At 30.0% G+C, this 24,161-nt stretch overlaps 1 protein-coding gene across 2 annotated transcripts in view; it reads right to left on the bottom strand.

The window, feature by feature from the left end:
- LOC115888181 (soluble guanylate cyclase 88E) overlaps positions 1-24,161 on the bottom strand; it is a 196,976-nt gene that overhangs the window by 60,152 nt on the left and 112,663 nt on the right. For both annotated transcript variants that reach the window (XM_030907802.1, XM_030907804.1), the window contains exons 7-8: positions 8,932-9,058; positions 5,102-5,306 (exon numbers count right to left, since the gene is read on the bottom strand). In XM_030907802.1, coding sequence (XP_030763662.1) covers positions 5,102-5,306; positions 8,932-9,058 — 332 coding nt within the window. The remainder of the gene's footprint in view (positions 1-5,101; positions 5,307-8,931; positions 9,059-24,161) is intronic.

Below are 24,161 nucleotides of genomic sequence, written 5' to 3'. Positions count from 1 at the left end.
TAATAAACCATATGCGAAAATGTCAAAAGTTGACACATGATAAATATGTCATTCTATTCAGAGTGTTATTTGCTATCGAATAAAGTAAAAAAATACCGAGGGTGCCATTTAAAAATCAAAAGTTTTAGTAATTTCCGGTGAAACAGGAAATGACCGAAAACAACTGAAAATTGAAAACAACGTATAACATACAAAATCTCGTTTTTTTAACTTAAAAAATAAAAAAGTTTTAAGGGTGAACCATTTTGGAGACGCACCCGGTATATTATTGATGTTTCTTACTTATCTTTATGTCACATATACAAGGCGAGTCTTAAATAAGTGCAACTATTTTAAGGGTTTAATCTATATGTTTTTTTCGCAAAAAGAAGACGTTAAAAATCATGCAATTTTTTAAAACTTTCCTGTGTATTTTAGAAAACTTTTATAAGCGCCTGTTCATCGCAAATTTTTCTACGGTATACTTTCTTAATCTCCGATATTACCATGGTTACGACTTTACTCTATGGTTATGTCACTAAAATCCGATGGCTATCAATTTTTTTAGAATAAATATATATTTTTTTAATTTTCAAACTTGAATAACTCGGTTATTAGGACTCCTCTAATAAAGCTGATCCGAGGATAGATATAGAACAGAAAATGATAAGATAGATATAGATAGATATAGAACAGAAAATATCTGTTGTTTATCCAACATAAAGGTAGAGAGTTAAAAACTAGAATTAAACTATAACACACAATACTCTAAATTCAATATTAATACCGGGTGCGTCTCAAAAGTGGCTTACCCCTATAACTTTTTAATTTTTTCAGAATAAAGAACGATATTTAATACGTTAATATTTGACATAAGTTAGGATTGACTGTATTCAATTATTTTCGGTCACTTCCTGTTTCAGCGGAAATTAAAACTTTTGATTTTTAAATGACACCCTCGGTATTTTTTAACTTTATTCGGTAGAAAATTACACTCTGAATAGAATGAATATGTCAACTTTTGACATATTCAATGAAAAGAAAAATAGCATTTTATATTTTAATTTAGAGTGCGTAATTGTAAATTGAGATATGATTAAAAATACGATTTGGCCATCTTTTAACCGGCCAGGACAAGGCACGAAAAACATTAGACGATCAAATATATTTTCCAAAGCTTGTTGATTAAAAAATAGTGCTTTTAACACAGCCATCGCACTCTAGATAAGAAAGAAAGAAAGAAATTGCTTTATTGTCATAAAAAAATTTTACAATTTTGTTGACAAAGCTTAAAAAAAAAGAATATAAAAAACATACAAAACTTCACTTAACAATAGAAAAACATATAAAACTAACAGCAAACATACAAAACTAAAACAATACTTTATACAATTATAGAAATTGTACATTGTCAAAAAATTTATTTAATTAAATATAAATAAAATATAAACATACATGTAAATAAACAACTGTATATAATATCAATACTAAATTTAAATGGATAGAAAACAAAATCATTTCTTAAATTTAGTGAATGTGTGTTAAATTTAGAACCCTAGATATTAATAAAAAAAATCGTTAACCGCGTAAAAGGCTTTCTCCAGTAAGTATGATCTCAAGGCTCTGCGAAATGCAGGAAAGGATGAAATGGAATTAATTTCAGATGGCAGATGATAGTGCATTTTTTTTTGCATTGTACAATTGGGAACTCTTTACTAACTCAGAGTGAGGGGTTGGCAGATACATGTTATGCTCTGCGTTCCTAATTGGATAGCCATGAACTGGCTCTAGAGAAATACTCGATACGTGCTTGCGAACTAGGCAGACGGATTCGAGTATGAATAGGGAAGGAAGAGTTAATATTTTATATCTTCTAAACAAGTCCCGGCAGTGAGCACAACTGGTTAGCCTCAGTGAATATCGCACAGCTCTCTTTTGTAATTTGAAGATACGCTCAAATTGAGTCGCACAACACGCACCCCAGAATGGAAGTGCGTATCGGAGATGCGACTCATAAAGGGCATAATAGACTGTCCTAGATGTTGACAAATTAAGCACATTAGCAACTGATCTAAGTGCGAAACAGGCAGAACTTAATTTTTTAGCTAAAGCATCGATTGCAAATCCCATTTTAAATAGTTGTCCACAACAAGGCCTAAAAATTTCACAGAATCAACGACGTCAATGGTGGTATTATCAAGTTGAAAAGGTAGCAACGTACTTTTATATGATAAGACTTTAGTTTTAGAGACGTTGAGACACAGATAATTAGAATCGCACCATGTTTTTATGTTGATTAAGTCACTGGAAATGGTTCTATGAAGTGCCGTGGTGTCCGGGCTGCTCCATGTGAAACAAGTATCATCCGCGAAGAGACAGATTTTACCACTGATGTCCAGACTAGCAATATCGTTGATAAACAACAGAAACAAAATAGGACCTAGCACTGAGCCCTGAGGTACTCCGCATTCTATTGGCTTGCAGAAGACACAGTCTTATCAACCCTCACACGCTGGTTTCTGTTGTTAAGGTAGGACTTAAACCATTCAAGAGGCGTTCCCCTGATACCATAGTACTGCAATTTGTTAGTTAGGATGTTATGATTAACACAATCGAAAGCTTTCGAGAAATCACAGAAAATTGTTGCTGTAACGAGACGGTTGTTATACGACTGGAGTATACATTATTAAACAGCGAAAACATAGCGTCATTTGTACATTTGTTACTCAAGAACCCAAACTGAAAGGGGGTGAGTATTTTGTATTTTAGAAGAAATGATACAAGCCTCTTTTTAACCAGTCTCTCCATGATCTTCGATAACGTTCGATAGAAATTTAAAATACAATTTTTTTAAGCGGAAACGTCAAAAGTTGACATATGATATATCATTCTATTCAGAGTGTCATTTTCTATCGAATAAAATAAAAAAATACTAAGGGTGCCATTTAATAAATGGCCAAAAATACCGAGGGTGTTATTTAAAAATCAAAAGTTGTAGTCATTTCCGGTGAAACAGGAAGTGACCGAAAACAATTGAATACGTCAATCAATCCTAATTTATGTCATATACTAACATACCAAATCTCGTTTTTTTATTTGAAAAAATAAAAAAGTATAAGGGTGAGCCACTTTTGAGACGCACCCAGTATATTTGAACTATTATATTTAATTATATCTACCTTTTCCTATGTAAATACAGTAATCCCATGTTTTCAATAAATTCCTTCGCTTAATATCATAAACGAAGAAAATCTTTTGAAAGTATTACTGCCAATCCAATATTTTCCAACTTCTTAAAAAGTAAGTTTAGATGAAAGAACTTTGCAAGTGTATGTTTGAAACCATTTGATAACTTTTTAGTTTTCTTTAGCTTTAAGCTTTTAATATCAAAATTGGCAATACTCCTTATTTTTTAAATATCAGCTTAAGATGTTTTTTAAAAGTATATTATTTGACCTAAATATATAACCTGAGCCTTATACGGCATAATACGGTTCCTGAATTCCTTTTTGTAAGTTTGTTTACAAATGCCCACAGAGTTAATTGTAACTCAAACAAATTTTGCCCTGTTCATACTAATGGCGCAGTCTTACATACCAGAGCAGTGCTTTCATATCATGATTAATTTATTTTAGTAATTATTCACGAAAATATACGTATCTCTTTCTAATATTACATGTTTATAGAGATAAATTATGAATATGTATGTAAAAGTAAAAGTATCTTTGTAAAATGTTCTCATGAATAATGTCCTATTTTGTTATTTAAGACATACATGGAACTTGCAGACCAGAAGAGATAATAATAACTCCTAATTTAAATACTTTTTTCATTGTCAATTAAATCACATTTACACGAATGTAATCTGGTGTAATTTAACAGATCATGAGATACATTTTATTTACAACCACATACGTAATACTGACATTACCGACTTTTAAAAAGTGTCAAATTATCTACATTTCATCCCTCTTCCATTTCCCTCACTGGGTTTTTCTTATTTCTCGCCTCATTTAATTAAGCAAAATATTCTTGTAATATCTTTATTAAATACTTATCTAACATCAACAAAAAAAAATTCTTTGGCTTAAAACCTACATTCTGGCCTTTAAAAAAAGCGACGAGTTTGTGATATTTTGATATGTCAGTCTTTTCCCTTAATTCTAGCATTGTCCGTATCATGATGTACGTAGCCCAAAGAGTAGATGGCTTTTTCTGCCTTGCCATGGCGCTAAAATATGCCATCAAGACTGTCTCTGAAGCAATATTCTTAGCATTTCTTTTGGCACACCATTTTTCGTATACTTTCAATGCTATTTCATATCGCCCCCTACTTTTCTCTGGAAGTAAACTGGTTTCTGCTCTTTTTGCAGCTTCTGTAAGTTCTGGTGGAGTACCAATATTAAAGTAGTCTTCATTGTCAGAACTTTCCGACAACATTCTGGCTTTCTATGGTATATAATGTTATAACTGTATTTAAAAATATAAACTATCAAAAATGTCGATTACGATCTAAAATATAGACTTATCTTTTTTTCTTAATTTTGTTTATTTTAATTAATAACTGAATTATTTCCAGTGTTAAAAATACTAACTAAAACTGATGATATAACTATTGTGTATCTATCATTCATATTTAAATCGATTTGTCCTGTTTCTGACATTTTTTTTATGGTGAAAACTTACAGTAGAATAAGGGGTGCAGAAAATGCAATTAGTTTAAATTAATAGCTAAAGTTCTGGACATAAATTAAGCTGGTCCTGTCGAAAACGTACTGTTTAACGCTAAGTGTAATTATACTAAACTTATATTAAAAGGTTCATTGGTAATAATAGCTATAAGAGTTGATACACTGAATATAAGATATTCAATAAAAATTAAATTTTACAACTATACATAGTTGGGGTTGTAACCTTTCATCAACAAAATAAAATTGGAATGACCAAGTATTTATGAAATTTGTGTAAATATTTTAATCGAAAATATGTTAGGCACGTAGAAAATTAATAATAAGATATGGTAGAGCAGATAAAGCATATATGTTGCTCGACATATATTTCTGTTAAATATCAAATGTAAAAAAATACTTATTAGACAAAAAATATTATTATATTTTCTTACCTCACATGTATCAATAGGATTTTCTCCTTTTCTTAACCTATCAGCTACTTGTTTCGGTATCATTTGATACAGCAGCTCATCAGTTCTTTTCATCTCTTCGTCTAATTTTCTCATAGATTCTTCTAGTTTCTTGCTTTTTTGTTGTTCTTGATCCAGCGCCAACTTCAGCTCTACCGATTGTTGAGTACCAGCCAACATAAGATCACTGAAAGCATTAATTTAAAAAATAGTGTATGGAATAATTATTAATAAATGCTTTAAATTTATATGCAACTTTAAAATGTTAATTGTTGGCAATTTAAGAACATTTTCTGTGGCAGCCGGCGGCAAGCCTCTTTGGATCGACTCTTGGAGAATTCCTGGTCGTTTAGACAATTACACTTGAGGTAGTTTTTCAGAACTTAAGATCGAGAAATATCAAAGATTTTCCGTGATTTGAGTAAGAACAATCTTGATTGTCACGGTGTTTTTAACAGGACATTGTCTCTTCAATGAATGGTAGATTGAAGTTAAGAAACAACGACGAATTCAGATTCTTTGGGAAAATGGTGAAACACCAGAAAACCTCGTCACTGAGTGCGGTGAGACAAGAACCATTCATGCCATAAATCTTGGTGCAATTGATGTCGGCGATGGAGAACTAACCTCTGTAAAACCGTCACAGATACTGGTTTTAGTCAAAGCCCTGAACGGTATGATGAGTGAGTTATATCTCGACAACAACCGACACAATTGATCTACTAAGGGCTGGCAACGGTTAGTTTTGGGTAGAGATTTTCGTATGTAAGAAGAGTACAATGCGTTTATAACGTACTGAACAAAGAGAGAACAGTAAACATGTTGCCAAACGTATGAAATAAACCGAGAAACTGTGCACATTGCTAAGAGACGTGGAAGAAGATATAGCAGATTTTGTCGCAGTCGATCGGTTGACCCAATCAGTACCTCTGTCAGTACTTAAAGTTCTTGGAAAAGGTCTACATCATGCGTTCAGTTTCTCTATTTTAATTACGTCTCGCGATGCTTTCTTTGTTGGTGTGGTTGTAAGTTTCCCTATAGCTTGAAAAATTTTAAGTGCAAGTTAGGAACATTTGCATTTTTGGTAAAAATAAGTGGAATTGAGTTCGTGTTCAACAGTGGTCGCCCTATTAGAACTCTGAATTCAAAAATCGATATCTCGAAATCTATTAAAAATAATTGATTTTAGTTTTTTTCTAAAACTTTCTTAACATTCCTGCTATATTTTCTTCGCAGACAGTATGTGAAAATTTTTACAAATAAAAAAGTTACACGATTGCCGAAAATTGCTATGTACTAAAGAAAATGGATGGGTTGTTTAAAATTTTTGAATGGAAAAAAACAACCTTATCGAATTTTTCTTATTTAAACATATTGAAAAAGATCCGATCTTCAAAATAAAAAAAAAGTTTCAATGCCTAAAGTGGCACTTAAGTTATGGCGTGTTATGTGTTCAAAAGTTGAGTTTTTAAATTATCGCGATTTCTGATGTTTTATTGTTGTAAAAAAATGGATACTCTAACGATATCCTTATAATTCCATTTCAGATGCTCAGAAACATATCTAATGATTTTATCTAGTTATCTTTTTTTCGAAAAAAAAGTCGTTTAAAGATAAGCGATTTGCGATTTTGTACTTGATAGGGAAAGACGTACCGGCAACGCCGCATCAGCACACCGTCGCATTTCTCTCACTCCGACTTAATAAGATGCGACCCTATGCGATTTACTTCCACACATGCAAATGCCGACCCAAACGTAACAGTTGCCAGCACGGTAAAAGGCCGCCGTGATAAACTTAATCTTCCCATAAAATCTACAAGCCCAAAAACTGACGTTTATGTGATTTTTAAATTCTGAGTTATGCTATTATGGATTATTGATATAGAAATAATACATTTGCAAAAAACTTTATACAGACGAGTATACTAATAGATAAAATATATAAATTTTTATGTAAATAAGTATGTTAAATATATTTTTTGTCATACGCTCCCAAAAACAGCTATTTTACGGACTCATTTCAGTCCGTAAAATGTTTCTTTTTCGGCCTAGGCCGTAAAGGTCGTCATGGCAACCTTTATGGACTAAAATGTCTAAATTCGTTATTTGGTTGTTTTATTTTGTCATTCGAAATTTGTCACAAAATCACATAAAATTATACATATATTTATAATTAAATTATTAAATACTAACAATATCAAAAGCTAAGTTATTTGTTTAAAGTAAGTACCTAGGTACCTATTTAAAAGAGGCTTTTAAATTAAAATATTCTTAAATTACAGTCACAAACAAGACATAATCATGTGGTACATTTTTTGGCCTAAGACAAGCATATTTTCTATACAACTCAACTGGATTGACAACGTTCCCTCTGTTCACCACCGGAAACACTCTTTTTGATATTAGTTTTTGTATCCGCAAGGGTAACTAAAAGGCAGCTGTTGTCTTTTTCTATGATGTCTTGCACTCGTAGAGAGTACAATTCTTCTCTTCTACATGCTCCACAAAGGCCAATGACAAGAGCTACCTAAAAATCAAATACAATGGAATAAGAAACCATCTATATATTTTAAAAATCATTATCGCAAACTTACCTTAGTAAGTAAATAAGTTTCATCACTAGCCGTGGCCAAAAAATCACCGATCTCTTTTATGGACAAAACCTTAGACTTTTTAGGCTCGTAACCAACCGAATTCCTCTTCAAAAAAGCAATAAGTTTTGGAAATTTGTCAATATAAATATCTTCTTTAACACTTAACACTGCTCTCAGCATGGAATATTTCGACCAAATTGACGATGGTTTGAATGTTTGTGACTGTAATTTAAGAATATTTTAATTTAAAAGCCTCTTTAAATAGGTACCTAGGTACTTACTTTTCGTGGAAATAATTTAGCAATACATCTTCATTTACAACGAATACGCCATTTTTGTCTTTCCATTCATTAAAAACATCATATTCTTTCTGGTAAATGGCACGAGACTTCACAGGAAGTAAATCCAACACGATTTCTTTGGCCTTATTAGCAATATGTTCGGGATTTTGGAACATTTTAAAATTGTTGATGAATTTGTGTGATTTTGTGACAAATTTCGAATGACATGTCAAAATGCGATGAAATAAACAAACTCGTTACTAAGATATGAATTTATAAGCCAACTTTTTCAAACATTATAATTTCAAATATGGAAAATTTGCAAATATGCGTTCTAAAAAACTGTAAAAAGCGTATGACAAAAAATAGTGTATGTAACACGTACCTAAATTATGTTTTTTAGGACTCATCTACTATTTCGGACTCGGCTAACGCCTCGTCCGCAAACAGTAATGATTCGTCCTAAAAAACATCATTTTAGGTACTAGTTACATAAATAGCTATTTTAACACACTATAATAGTACTGCAAATATTCGTAATAGCCGGTTTATTGTTTTTGAAAAGTTTACTTAACTGAAACAAACTCTAATGGAATAACGTAACGATTTCAAATAAATATCCAGTGCACCAGCATTATTTTCCAGTTTGCGAAATAAGAGAAATACAAAGTTAATTAAAAACAAAACAACGAATGGGACGGAAAGTATGTTTAGGAAATTTTCGCAAACCTTTGTGGATAAATTTATTTTTGAAACTTTTTTATAAAAATAAAACTAATAGTTCAAAGTCTTTTAGGGAATATTTTTAGTGGCGATCATGTTTTTAATCAACGACATCGTATTTTGATAAAGATTTTTCGTCATTTGACCAAAATTACCAAGTTTTGGAAAGCGAGGAAAATATTTAAATAAATAAATAAAACACTCTTACGTACCGGCTGAAGTCGTGCATAGATAAGTCGTTGATGTATAGTCCGGAATTTATAAGCGAATTGAGATCTGGCATCACTGGCGTGCCCAAGTACATCATCATCTTCCAGTTGTCCATGTAAATCATCTGACCTGTAAAACAAAAATATTTTTTCAATTTGGATATATACAGGGTGCTACAAATTCGAGGTACGAGCATTGGTATCTAGGTAACCGTAATAGATACGAACATGGTTAAATTGGGGCAAAGTTGCTCTGTGGGATGTTCACCAAGGAATAAACGGATTTTTTTGAGAATCAATTTTATTTTTTCTTGTAGTTACTTTTTATAAAATCAAACAACTAAATGCTAGTTCTCATAGACACTTACTACAACCATTTCGAACATGTAGAGAATTAGAACCTTGTTTGTAGAAGTTGATATATTTACAATAACTACTTTATTTTAATTAAGATTAATAGATAATAATTTTAATTAAGAATATTAGATAATATTATGCATATTATTAGACCGTACATTAAGAGTTCATATTCACAAAAAAAGTTAAAAATAATATCTTTTAAACTGATGACCTGAAATCCTTCAATTGGCTCGATTTTCCTTATTCAATGTTAATTAATCATCAATATTATTGCGATGAATATAATCAGGTTAAATAATTTCAAAATTCAAAGTCGGACTTGAAGTTATTTTAAATAATAAATATACAGTTTTGTTGTTGTTAAAGTATCCAAAACAAAGATAAATATAAAATGTGGCATATCGTTGTACTCGGGACTGAATTCTTTCAAAAGGTCAAATAAAAATGCAGGTCCATATTTAAAAAAATTAAGTTGGACTATATATCTCACAAATCATCAGCTAATTTGAAAATAGAAAAATACTTTCAGATAGCCCTGATATAGTGGCCATGAGAATGTGCAATTAGTTTTTTGATTTTCTAAAATGTAATGATAGGAAAAAATAAAATTTATTTTCAAAAAAATCTATTATAATATCTATGTCAATTTATTGTTTACAAACCTAGTTAGATCTTTAGTTTTGTTACGAACATGTCTTGTAATAGTATTACTTTCTATAGATATTATTCCGCTATTTTAACAGATGAATAACCAAACATAGATTCTAGAATATACGGGTTGCAACATCTCAGATTTAACATAGTATGAAATATAATAAATTAAATAAAGTAATGCTACCTTTAATATATTTTCTATAACTTTACATATATTGTATTTTATCATAGTCGTTTTCAGAGAACATATTTAGTACTATTTTTAACATACCTTTCTTCGACTTATAACCACTATATTTGCTAGAATTCTACAATGTTATTTAGTATCAAAGAACATCATGAATAAATATAGTCATTAGTTTTAAGTATTATACAACTGTGTTTTCTTTCTCTGTACATGCCTGGCGCGCAATATCTATATATTTTGTTTATTGTTATTAATTAATTTTCTTTACAGTAAAATACCTTATCCACGACTGCTCTCCGATGAAAAGCTGCCGTTCGCAGTGGTAGTGGTTTAAAAAACGCTATAATACCATTTTATCGTCTTGTATAAAAAATAACTATTTGTACTATCGGTTTCATATTATTTATTGGCAGTAACTCTAGTAGAGATGGTTTAAGTTCAGTAGTTGATCTCTACCATGTTCAGTTAAAGCAGCAATACCAGATACAACTACAACAATAAAATTTCGTTATTCTATCACTTTCTGTTTACTTCATAAATTTATTCGCATTTGTTTTTAAATACCCTGTATATTACAGAGATGCGTGGGGGATAATACGGAAGAACCCATCTCATTATTTGGGTAAAATCTAAACGTCAATCCAGCCATCCCTGAGAAATACAAGGAAAAAAAGGTTAAATTTGTTTCCGCTTGATGCTTTCATCCCTTTTGGCAGGAAAACGGATATCCAGTAATATTTCCCTTGATTGTTTTCATATCCTTGAGTGTCGATAAAGTTTTCGATATAAAGTGAATGTGGAAAAGAAAAAGATTCGTAAATATATTGTAGTGTAACAACCCAAATTCGTCAACAAAGTTGAAGAGGTAATATTTTTGGCCAACTGTATAACAAGAAATTTATATGAAAGAAAGGAACCTACGTTGTGTTAAATATTTTTTTATTATGATTACCTCGGATGCGCCTCGACAAAGCAATATTTTGGGAAATTTGAGGAGAATAGGTTATGTAAATAAAACGCTAAATTTGTAAATAGCCCTACTTATTTTATTAAATGAAATGAAAGGAGTGCCGTACTCTGCCTGGAATTCACATGTAAAAGAGCACGGCAGAGAAAACCATGATCACTATTCCAGAGAATCTAACTATGCTGTCCTGAACTTTCATAAAAGAGAAATAATACTATAGAAACTGTCCTCATACCTAGGTTTATAGTTTAATACATTCAAAACATGCCACATTTATATCGTTCAAAACTGAAGAGGTTTTGTTAGTTTAACGGGTCCCCACCCGTAGGTACGAAGTCCCTTGTTGCGGAATCGACGCTAAAGTTGAAGGTTTGGCGCCAATATCTTATAATTTAATAAATTGTAAGTTATTCTATGAATTATTTTATTTATTGTTTTTGTTTGCCCTTTTGCGAGCTAAGATATTCGCCCATGCAAGGTCGAAAATTGTTAGTACACTCAACAAGGCTCTTATTCTCAAAAACCACAAACATCGGCACGAAGGAACAGTAAACGGTTTTATTTAGATTACTTTTAAACTGAAATTATTTACAGCATAAATAGATTCCATTAAATGCATACACATGTTATATATTGTCTTTGTCAGATCAAATAAATAAGGAAAAGCTTTAGAACAGAATTACAACAAGAAAACAAAATAATATGATTTAGTTAACATTAGTTAAATAATGAGAAAACATTTACTTTACCTTTAATAACATTCTTTGTCACAAAACTTACGAACCAAAATAATATCAATGCGTCTCGAATGGTAGTCTAAAAGCTATTATCCAACAAATATCACATATGTTCGTCGCCTGATTTCCCTCTCCCGAGTTTGTGAATAATATTTTAAAAATCAATAATTTTGTTTATGTATACAGAGTGTCTTAAAAATGAATGTGTTGAATTTAAATAAATATGTCTATTTTTAAATAGGCGGTTCATCTCAGACGCCCCTTTGAAAGATTTTCGAAAGACTAATGCCAGGGAGAGAGAAAGTCTTTCATCATCCCAATTATACATGAGTTATTGTATTATGTGTGTATAAGTGCTGGATAGTCAATATATAAATATTTCGTATGACAGCAAAGGATACTATTGGCCATTGACAATATACTAAAATATACATACAACCACATACAAATTGTCAAACATCAAGTCCAAACAGATAGAACAATACAATGTAAAAATAAAAAAATAATTGTATAGAATAAATAATTAAATATTTGACTAATATATACTTGACTAATTGAATATTTGACTAGCATTTTTTTTCCCAAGTATAGATTCTATTAGAACCTTCACATTTTAGTTTTAAAACAGATGTCATTTTATTTATTTATTTTTTTAGTTTTAATTTAAATAAGTAATAGTTAAATGTAACTAGTTTCTAAAATAAAAGTAGTTTTTAAATAAAAGGTGACTTTGACATTCAATAAGTTAGTTTACGTTTACTTATGATGGTTATGATCTTATATACACATACACACAGCCTCCTACAACTGAAGTTGAGATATAAAACTGAAGTACAGTTTGAAAAGTGGAAACAACAAAGTGGATTTAAGAGGAAAGTCTTGTCTTGATAACATCTTTTGTATAAACGGCATACGACAGTTTACCAGTAAACAAATTACCTATAGGCCAGCCTTTGGATAATAGAATTGGACTATATGAATTATATCAATGTAGTAAACAAAAATTACAAAGAAAATATAGAGTGTAGTATTAAATCCATACAAAGACATAAGAAATTCCAAATAAAGGTACACCTACATATTAACACTAGTTGAGAGTTTCGTGGCATACGACTCAGATATATACATCTTATAAAGAATAGAAATACCTAAAGTACAAATAAATTCCGTCCACTAGATGATCACGGCCTATATGAAAAGAACGTCAATTAACCTTTAATGATTATATTTAACACAGATCGAACCAAACCAAACTATAGGTGTACAGATAAGTATCGCTGATATACCAGAAGCAAAACAATTAGTATGTTTCGGCCATATGAAATGAATATCAATCGAAAGACTTGTGACATAATACAAGAGAAAACGAGAAATGGTAGAATAAAGATATCCTTAGACAAATGTTATCATTAAAAAAATATTAAAGAATGATCATGTCAAAATAGAAGAATATGGCTACCTAATAATGACAAACGACTATCAATGCTGTAGAGAGCCCACATGCATATGCATATAGATCTCCTATCCGCCCCTAAACTGTCACTCCCTAGAATATTCCTCAGTGCCAACAGAGGACGTCGATGTTGGTACCATGTCCGAGCTCGTGGAACCAACAACTCGAGTGTCACAATGCAGTACCTCGTTTCATTTTTGATACGACTTTCCAGGAAATACAACATGCCTAATTTTACATTAAATTGTTATTGTTTTTTTTTAAAATGAATTATTATTTTATAGAGCCCAAATATCAATGCTTTATTACTCAATAAAATATTTTGAATTTATGTGAAAATATTGCAATTTTTTTTAAATAATAATAAAATTTTATTAAAAAAATCATACGAGACCCCGCCCTGCGACCCTCGAACTGTAGCTTCAAAAACGAATAACGTTGGTGATCCAGGGCTGCTGGTTGAGGCACAACAGAGCATCGGTGGATGTTCTTCGTATCGTTGGATACTGAGGGCGCGCCGTTGGATACTGAGGGCGCGCCGAAGGTGACAGTGTGATCCGGTTCGAACACTGCATTCCTACGAAAGTCATCCGCATCCAAACCGCTAGACAGGACATATCCGCATATTCTGTAACATGATTACACAGCAGCAGTAACTAGTCCAAGACATTTTTTTTTATCCTCTTTTTTTAACAAATATAACATGTGCATGTCTCAACAATTTTTTTTTTATAGTGTTTTACTCTTTTGAAATAAAGATCATCAATGAGATTACCAGAGTACTAAAATATAACTTGCCTTTTTTTTATTCGGCAGATGTACTTAAAATTGTTTGTTTAGTTTAATTATAATACTATAGTTTAGTGATTTTTAACTCTATGGATAATACCATGATTTGTAAAAATGAATAGTTTTCATGTAAATTAAGGTGTATGAGTTCCTTTAGTTAAGTGTTATATGTATTGTTTACACATATAGTTTAGTCATAATACCACAGTTTAGTGATAATACTATGATTCCTGAAAAAGTGTTTATTTATATTAGTTTAATCATAATACCACAAGATTAGTGATAACACTATGATTCTTGAAAAAGTGTTTATTTTATAAAAACACTGTATGTGTTTTCTATAAATTACAGTGTATGTGTTCCTTTAGCTTTATTTTATGTATGCATTTTTTTTCGATAATGTCGAATTATATTTTTCAGCCAGCCTAGAGATAAAACTCAGTGTTTTTGAGCGGAGTAAAAAAATTGTTTTCGTTTTATATTTTTCAACCTATAGTTACATAAGCAACCGAATGTTCCGAGCGGAATAAAAAATTGTTTTTGTCTTTGATTTACAGTGTTGATTTCTCCAATTTTCATTATATTAAAATCTATTTCTCTACCTATTTAAAAGCTAGATTTTATTAGAAACTTAATGTTCATCATAAAATGTCTGCTAAAATTGCTAGTAAATAAACAAACAAAAATAATTATTTGTCTCTGTTGATAATATGGTTATTATTTATATTACATTTTTCTAAACATTCTTAAGTTACATTAAGGCAGATGCATGATTTTGTAGTAATTATCTAAAATAATAATTTATTATAAACCAATTTGATTATTTCATAGTTTGTCACTTAGTTTTTTTTTCAACTCTAAATTTGCTAATTTACATATTATTCCAGGGCAAACCATTCATTTCTTTTTCATTTGGATATATCTATTTGTAGTTAACTTTTTAATATTGTTTTTCTGGTAGTTCTATATTAAACTTCTCCAAATAGTGTGAGAATTAAAATTATTTTGATTTTCATCAAGTGAAGTTTATTTTTTTTTTAAATCTATTATTATTTTGACTGTGTTAAACAAAATATCAATAAAGAACATTGTAAATTTTTTTTGATAATTAATCTAATTCGTGTTTTTCTTATACAATTTTTTTCCAATTTTACTTATAAGTTCAGATTCAAAATGATCATCAATTAGAATCCAGTCGAAAAGGATCGAGCTCATAATCCTCCGCAACTAAGAATCCTGGACAACCATTATCGAAACCAAACATCAATTAAATTACATAGGTCTTAACCCTATGCTTTCGGTGATAAGCGTTATTCAGACTATTGAATATTTTGATTAAATTTTCTTTTGGAGAAAAGTTTAAGATTAATCCATAATTGACATTTTAGTTTAAACCAGAGAGATTAGATTATAGATCGAGATAATAGATAGAGATACAGATCGAGATTAGCGAGTAGAGAAATTAGAGATATGGGAGCCCACCCTCCTCAGTACAGTTCTTATACATTTCAGTTTAATACTCATAGTTAAATTCATGAGATGCAAGTACGGTGATATATATATTTTTTTTTTAATTTCTGGCACAGAAAATACACGGTTAATTCTACCTCAAATCTCCACATTGCCTGTCGAAAAAGCGCATCCTGGTCACGGCACCACTCTGTAGTGTAACAACCCAAATTCGTCAACAAAGTTGAAGAGGTAATATTTTTGGCCAACTGTATAACAAGAAATTTATATGAAAGAAAGGAACCTACGTTGTGTTAAATATTTTTTTATTATGATTACCTCGGATGCGCCTCGACAAAGCAATATTTTGGGAAATTTGAGGAGAATAGGTTATGTAAATAAAACGCTAAATTTGTAAATGCCCTACTTATTTTATTAAATGAAATGAAAGGAGTGCCGTACTCTGCCTGGAATTCACATGTAAAAGAGCACGGCAGAGAAAACCATGATCACTATTCCAGAGAATCTAACTATGCTGTCCTGAACTTTAATAAAAGAGAAATAATAAAGAAACTGTTCTCATACCTAGGTTTATAGTTTAATACACTCAAAACATGCCACATTTATATCGTTCAAAACTGAAGAGTTTTTTTTGTTAGTTTAACGGGTCCCCACCCGTAGGTACGAAGTCCCTTGTTGCGGAATCGACGCTAAAGTTGAAGGTTTGGTGCCAATATCTTATAATTTAATAAACTGTAAGTTATTCTATGAATTATTTTATTTATTGTTTTTCTTTGCCCTTTTGCGAGCTAAGATATTCGCCCATGCAAGGTCGAAAATTGTTAGTACACTCAACAAGGCCCTTATTCTCACAAACCACAAACATCGGCACGAAGGAACAGTAAACGATTTTATTTAGATTACTTTTAAACTGAAATTATTTACAGCATAAATAGATTCCATTAAATGCATACACATGTTATATATTGTCTTTGTCAGATCAAATAAATAAGGAAAAGCTTTAGAACAGAATTACAACAAGAAAACAAAATAATATGATTTAGTTAACATTAGTTAAATAATGAGAAAACATTTACTTTACCTTTAATAACATTCTTTGTCACAAAACTTACGAACCAAAATAATATCAATGCGTCTCGAATGGTAGTCTAAAAGCTATTATCCAACAAATATCACATCTGTTCGTCGCCTGATTTCCCTCTCCCGAGTTTGTGAATAATATTTTAAAAATCAATAATTTTGTTTATGTATACAGAGTGTCTTAAAAATGAATGTGTTGAATTTAAATAAATATGTCTATTTTTAAATAGGCGGTTCATCTCAATATATTAGAATTATAATTATTTTTCTGTCTTTAATTATTAAAATATATTAGTTTTTAATAGTAATCCGTCAAGAAAAATAAGGACTATAAAATTGTTAATATTTTATTGAATTTTTATTTTTCATAATTTTTGTAGTTATGATACACCTGTGTTTGTAAACGAAAATTGTGTAGGAAACTGATATGGTGAAATTTTGATAAAATAATTTAGTACATACTAAAAACACGGTATGCCGCTAATGGTAGGAAAAATAATTTTTAGAGGTTACTGGTTTATTTGGTTGCCTGTGATATGCATATACAGGGTGTTTCCTAATTAATCTAAAAAATTAAAAATCGTTAGAAAACGGATTAAGGCGGGCTCTTAATAAGTATATTTATTTTTTTCTCGACAACCGTTTGATGAACAAGAAAAACACAAAAGGTCAGTTTTGTTGAAAAAGGATGGCCAGTCAAGAAAAAAATATATTTTCTTTAAAAAAGCAGTGGTGTACCATTTATGTTAAGCAAAAAAATCTATTTTTTTAATTTTTAACACCCTGTAGATCAGAAAGGAAGTACTTTAGACCCAATGGTTATATAAAAATTGTTTTAAGAATCACACCACAATTTTTTTAGACTAATTCGAAAACACCCTGTATATTGTCAACTTGACAATGATTGCTGATAAATCAAAAAAAAACCTTTTCAGTGAAAAAAGGCTGATTTTCGCAGAAAAAATTATGATTTTTATTGATTTTGGGCCTGCGTCTGCAAATACTGGTTTGTTTTTTAATTTTCTATCTATCTAAATTTTAAATATCATAGTCAGAAATAGTTTTATTATTTATTAACTGAAAAAATGATACGTAAGTCTCTACTAAAAACACGGAGGGGCGCTTTGACCCAAAATTTTACTATTAAGTTTCATATCTATCTTAATAGTAGATTATTTTCTTTTATCTATGGTAGTAGATGTATTTATAAAATAATAAAATGTCAAGTAAAATGTCATTTTTATTTACAATAAATAAATTTAACTTGATAATAGATATTTACGATACAAGTGAGTTAACAGTATCATTAAGATACGCGTGTGAAAGTTGTAACCACACAAGTATCTTAATGGAGTTAACTCACGTATATTGTACAATATTTTATCTACGTTGAACTATAAAAACACACAATGAATTTTAAAAATTATTGTACTTAACTATAAACCCAAAGAATATACCTAGCTAGAAAAAGAATGGACTCTGTCATACTGAAAAATGGTCCTACAGAAGTGGCGCCATCTATTGAGTAGGGCTTGTTTTAAATGGGTCGAAGCGCGGGCTTTTTAAATGAGCTTATTTATTGAATTTTACTCTAAAATAATTAAATTTGATTATTAAATCTTATTTTTTACACAAATTCAACAATACTAATAACAAGTATCGTTGTGATGTGTAAAAAATAAGATTTAACAGTACCTATAATTTATACGATTATTAAATAAAATTAAAGAAAAATATGTGAAATATTATTTATTATTTAAAGTTTTCATTTATAAGTCAAATATTTAAACATCGTTTATTATAATAAAACAAGACCAACGTAATACGCCCAAAGTTTTGTAAATGGAGTAAATATAAATAGGTACTTAAATGATGGCAAAAATAAAAGACTTACATTATATTTTTAGGGCCACAAACAAAAGGAATTGTCTAATTAAAACACATATAACAAATTATAGTTTAAAAAACATTTTGATAATCATTTATTTGATAATATTATGATTGGTGCTATGACAACGAAAATATTTTTTGAGCATTTGACAATAATATGACAATGGCCGTTGGAAACTACAAAAAAATTCTGATTTAACGCCATCTGGCAATAACTAGTAGCAACTTCTTAACCTAAAAATCAATTGCACTACCACCTAGTGGCTAGGGCTGGAACTATTTTATTTGAGATTTCCGTGGAAACGGTGGAACCGCTTTTGCTATTTCACTTTCCCGCCCCTGTATAAACCTATCCTAAAAATCAATTACCTTAATACATTTGTTCAAATAATACCACGCATGGCAATGTCAATATGACAGTAAATAATATTGATGTCACTAGTTTAAAAAATGAGCGAATCGGAAAGTATTCCTTCTGAGATTGAAGAAGAGGCCATAGATAAATGCAACAAGTTTAGATTGGAAAGCCCGTAAAAATTTTAGGTCGCAAAATTATTTTGGGTCGCGACCGTTATACGCGATCTGGCGCTGCTATAGCGGTCGCTAAGAACAACGGCAAACAAAAACAGAAATAATTTTCTCTTGTCAAAGTCAGAATCTTCAAAAATCATAATAATCTTTCAAAATCTAAACCGCTCTCATTAAAGAAATTCCGAAAAGCGTTTATAGTGTCTATTTTCAAAGTAATAATTGCTATCTTGTGAGTTTAATTCAAGTTTTATTTACTCCAACCGGTGATAATTGTAAAAAAGTGGCATTAAAAACTTAAAAAGCTGTGCTGTAAACTGTGAACTGCAAAAACCATCGTGGATCGTGGCATAACGTCGGTTTCCAATGTTTCATAGGTATTTCATACATGCGTCCTTATATAAAATAAAGTTTCTTGTATGAACACACTGTCTTTTATTTATAAAATTAAACGAAAATAATAATAAACTTGAATAAACAATATTTGGCGATATAATTCCGGAAAAAGCCGAACCGCTCCGAAATTTTCAAAAGTTTTGGGTCGCGACCGTTGCAAGAATAGCGCCAAATAGTGTTTACATTGTCCTTATGGGCACTTTCCAATCTAAACTTGTTTCATTTATCTATGGAAGAGGCATTCAGAGCCATTTCTGGATTGCTTCCAGCAAGATCGAAACAGAAGTATGGAATATACATACTCTAAGTATGAAAAATGGTACACCGAAAAAAAAGTACACAACTATGGAAATGAAAAGGTATTCATAACATATTTTTCCAATTTATCCGCTACTTATAAGCCTTCGTCTCCTTGGGCTTTCTATTCAATGATGTAGAATGTTTAGGGACGAGTTAGTCACCGCGACCTTAAAGATCTATTGTGTGTTCTATTCAATGATACGTATATTATGCATATGATATCTATTAAAATGAATATATATGCTTCTGAAAGATTGCTCAAACTGTATCATTAACATTTATAATAAATAGGTTTTCATGTTTTTATAATTATTACCAATAGAACAGTTTATTTGTATTGAGTAAGTATTTAGTGCAAAATAAATATTTTACAAAATATTTTTTTCTCTTTGGTAGTCATCCAAACAAGGAGTGCGGTAATGAAGATGCGTGAGTTAAGAAGCTCTTAACTCACTCAAAATGCGTGAATTAAGAGCTTCTTAACTCACTAACGTAGATAAAATGACTTTTTTGTATTGTCAAAAACGTCGCAAAAACTAATATTTTTATGACATGCGAAAAAAATGATTTTATTCATCTATATACAGGGTAAGTCTTAAATAAGTGCAAATATTTTAAGCGTAGTATATTTCGACTCCAGAAACACGTCTTTTTCAGAAACACGAGATTTTTTCGCGAGGAAACATTGAAAATTTGTAATTTTTTGAAAGTAATTTTGGATTTTTTTTTTCATTTTTAGTTAAAAACATAATATTCTGATAATATGGCGACATAGGTAGTAGACTAAATTTACAAGAAAGAAAACACAGAAAAGATTTTCAATGTTTCTAAAAATTTAAACAAAAATATTTTTTTTTAATTTTCAAAGTAAATAACTCCGTTATATTTGGAGTTTGAAAAACGACAAAAAAGAAAATATGTTTCTTTTATAGAGATCTATCTACCAGACCTTCTAAAAATTAGTAAATTATTTTATCAGTTAGCCTGGTAACTAGTTTCTTATAAAATGCAACTATCTTTCATACTTTTCAAGAACATATTACTAAAGAGCTTCATTTGACTGCAAAAATATGATAGAGCTTGAGTCAAAAGGGAAAACTTTTAGAATTCACTTAACTTCCGACAGCTTTTCTCTATTAAAACAAATGAACTTAACCGGAAATAATTACACAGGAAGTGAGCGGCGTAATCTATCAAACCGGATATCCTTGTATCCTACTCGAGAAGACAATGAATCGGAAGTGTCCATTACAATCTTTTACACAAAGAATAAAGTAGAAACTCAGTGGTGCGAATTTTAATATCAGGTTATATTAATATTTATTAAAAGCGTTTAATATTATTTTCTTAAAATATCTCTAGATTGAAATTTAAAATAAGATTTTTTATAAGCGAAAATGATTTAAAGTGTTATTTAATATCGAATAGAGAGTAATTAGATACCGAGGGCGCCATTTAAAAATCAAAAGTTGTAGTCATTTCCGGTGAAACAGGAAGTGACCGAAAACAATAATTGAATACGATTTCATGGAAAGCACTATTCATTAAAATTTTGTATCCTATGTTATAGGGCTTGTTTCTCTCTACAATTTCCTGTCTCATAATGTACCGTTTGTGTCGGGGAAGGAATCATAGTTTCATAGTTGTCGATTTTCGAAAGAAATCAGTACATGTATATTATTTCGTATATTTTTCATTTTATGGAAAGCACTGTTCATTAAAATGTTGTATCCTATGTTATAGGGCTTGCTTCTCTCTACAATTTCCTGTCTTACAATGTACCGTTTTTGTCGGGGAAGGGACCATAGTTTCATAGTTGTCCATTTTCGAAAGAAATCAGTACATCTATATTATTTCGTATATTTTTCATTTTATAGATTTTTTGGAAAGCGCTGTTCATTAAAATGTTGTATCCTATGTTATAGGGCTTGTTTCTCTCTACAATTTCTTGTCTCACAATGTACCGTTTGTGTCGGGGAAGGGATCATAGTTTCATAGTTGTCGATTTTCGAAAGAAATCAGTACATGTATATTGAAGGCATATATGATTTTATGGAAAGCACTGTTCATTATTTTATCTCATTAGCTTTTTATCTGAAAAAATAAAAAAGTTATAGGGTAATTAAAACCATTTAACCTAGATAAATTTAACCATTTGGTCTATATTTACGTCATGACAATATTTAACCTAGATAAACTAACACCAACAGAAGAAGTATACCAAAAAACAAAAGAACTAAACATAAGACAATTAATAAAATATTATAATATGTTACTTCTGCACAAAATCAAAAATAAATTAATAAAAACAAATATTTCTTTAAAAACTAACAAACAAATACACACTTACGAAACTAGAAGAAATCAGACATCAGAACAGCCACGAGAACCCAAAAAAAACTTTCACAAAAAAAACAACAGAAACTACCACAATATATAATATGTTACCAAAAGAATTAACACAATTAAATTATAAAAAAATTAAGAAAAAATTTAAAAAACATGATATTGGAGAAGAGCGTATAAACGTAGACGACATAGACCAATTTATATGTAGAAAAAAAGAATGCCGTCGATACCACCTGCCCATTGTTGATTTCGACACAAACTTGTGAATTGACCTCCCAAATACAATGATGTAGACCACAAAATAGCTATAGAAAAGCTTTGATTATGTGTGTGTGTGTGTGTAAAATTATCAAAAATTACGCTTTACTTGAAATTTTATTAATTCCCTATACAGGGTGAGACTTAAAAGAATTTTTAGGGCTGGTTGATCTCGAAATTTATTTCCTATTTACCCTTTTTTCAAATAAGTAAAAAGAACATTTTTTTGGCTTAAATTTTGAGTATCACTGAATTTTTTCTTCATAGTAAATTTAATGTACTTCCTATGTTACCCTCGTATTAAGATATCATGCTTTTAAATAAAAATTAAAAAAATACAATTTTTTTCGAAAAATATCAAAATTTCAATTTTTTTTTGGCGAAAAAAACTCATAGCCGTGTTTCTAGGGTTAAAATATAATATCTCTAAAAATATTTGAATTTATTTAAGACTTACCCTGTATATCTACCACATAATTGAAATTAAAAACATAGAGATATCATAACTACCAGAATTATGAAAAATAAAAATTTTACAAAAAATGCTATTATCAATTTTATCTCTTCTTGTTTACGGATATACCAGTTATGCACTCTTATATGGGATACCGTTTATCAACAATATATTTAATCTTCAGAATAAAAAGAATTAAATACATACAATATTAAAATAATAGCCATTATCCTACAGTTACAGAATTCTATTCTTTACGTGGTTGTTTATTGTTTATTCCTCAAACTAATATACTGGCCCATAAAAACTCTTCTTAAACACTAACTTTTTATTGGTTATATAAAACATAAAACCAATAAAGCCAAATTTATTACTTTGACTTTGCCTTCTTGTCCCTTTTCGAGATAAGATATAAAGTTTCCTATATATATTGTATTTTTTTTATTTTCTTTTAAGCATCACTGGACCTGGTTCATAAACAAAAATAACAATTAGACGAATGATTATTATTTTAACGGCAAACAAACATAACTTTTCGTTTTTTCTAGTTTTTCATTATTTTTGAAAGCTGAAAATTTTTACAAAACCGCAGTTATATAGTAAGATATATTTTTATTTAATTATTATTTTATGTTTGCTCTCCTCCCTATTTGGAACAACATTCATTAAAAAAATTACTAAATTTATCAATCAAATATTCGATGCTTTACAGAATTTAATTTCTGCTTCATTAAGTTAATAAGATTTTCTCTTCATTTCTTTTATCCAAATTTATTAAGCTCTAATTAAGTCTACTTAAAATTAAGGTAGAAGTTTATATTTCAGTCTTGAATTTTGTCATAATGAATTATTTTGTTCTGTCGACGAAATAACTGGTAAGTCCTGCTTGAAAGGTGAAGCTTTCAGGAATATTATTAATTAATTTAGATATAAATATGAAATGACATTTTAAAGATGAATTTTAGGGAAAAAAAGACTATAGGGAAGGTACAAAAAAGAAAAATGAAGGTAAAAGACTTCAGATATTGCCTAACGCTTCTAATATTTATACAGACCGGACCACCGTAGTAGTAACATAGGCAGAACCGGACGAATTAGCCTATACCCGTCCGCCGGATAAAAAGCAGGCGAAAAAATGCGATAAAATAAAAATAGGTCGATATGTGATAAGAATGTTTCAGAATTTGTATTTATTCGTGTTTTAATAGCCAAAACGAATACCTAGATTCTCGCGACAGTTCTCGTGTAAAATTTATTTTTTAAGTAAAATAATGGATGTTTATGAAGTTCGTGAGAAAATTTAAAATGGTAAAATCGTATTTCCAAAATAGATCTTATCGGGATATACAAACAATTTTTCT

The sequence above is a fragment of the Sitophilus oryzae genome, unplaced genomic scaffold (assembly GCF_002938485.1).
Source record: "Sitophilus oryzae breed Bouriz unplaced genomic scaffold, Soryzae_2.0 scaffold_684_pilon_pilon, whole genome shotgun sequence".
Classification (NCBI taxonomy): domain Eukaryota; kingdom Metazoa; phylum Arthropoda; class Insecta; order Coleoptera; family Curculionidae; genus Sitophilus; species Sitophilus oryzae.
This window is presented reverse-complemented; position numbering and strand designations above follow the sequence as displayed.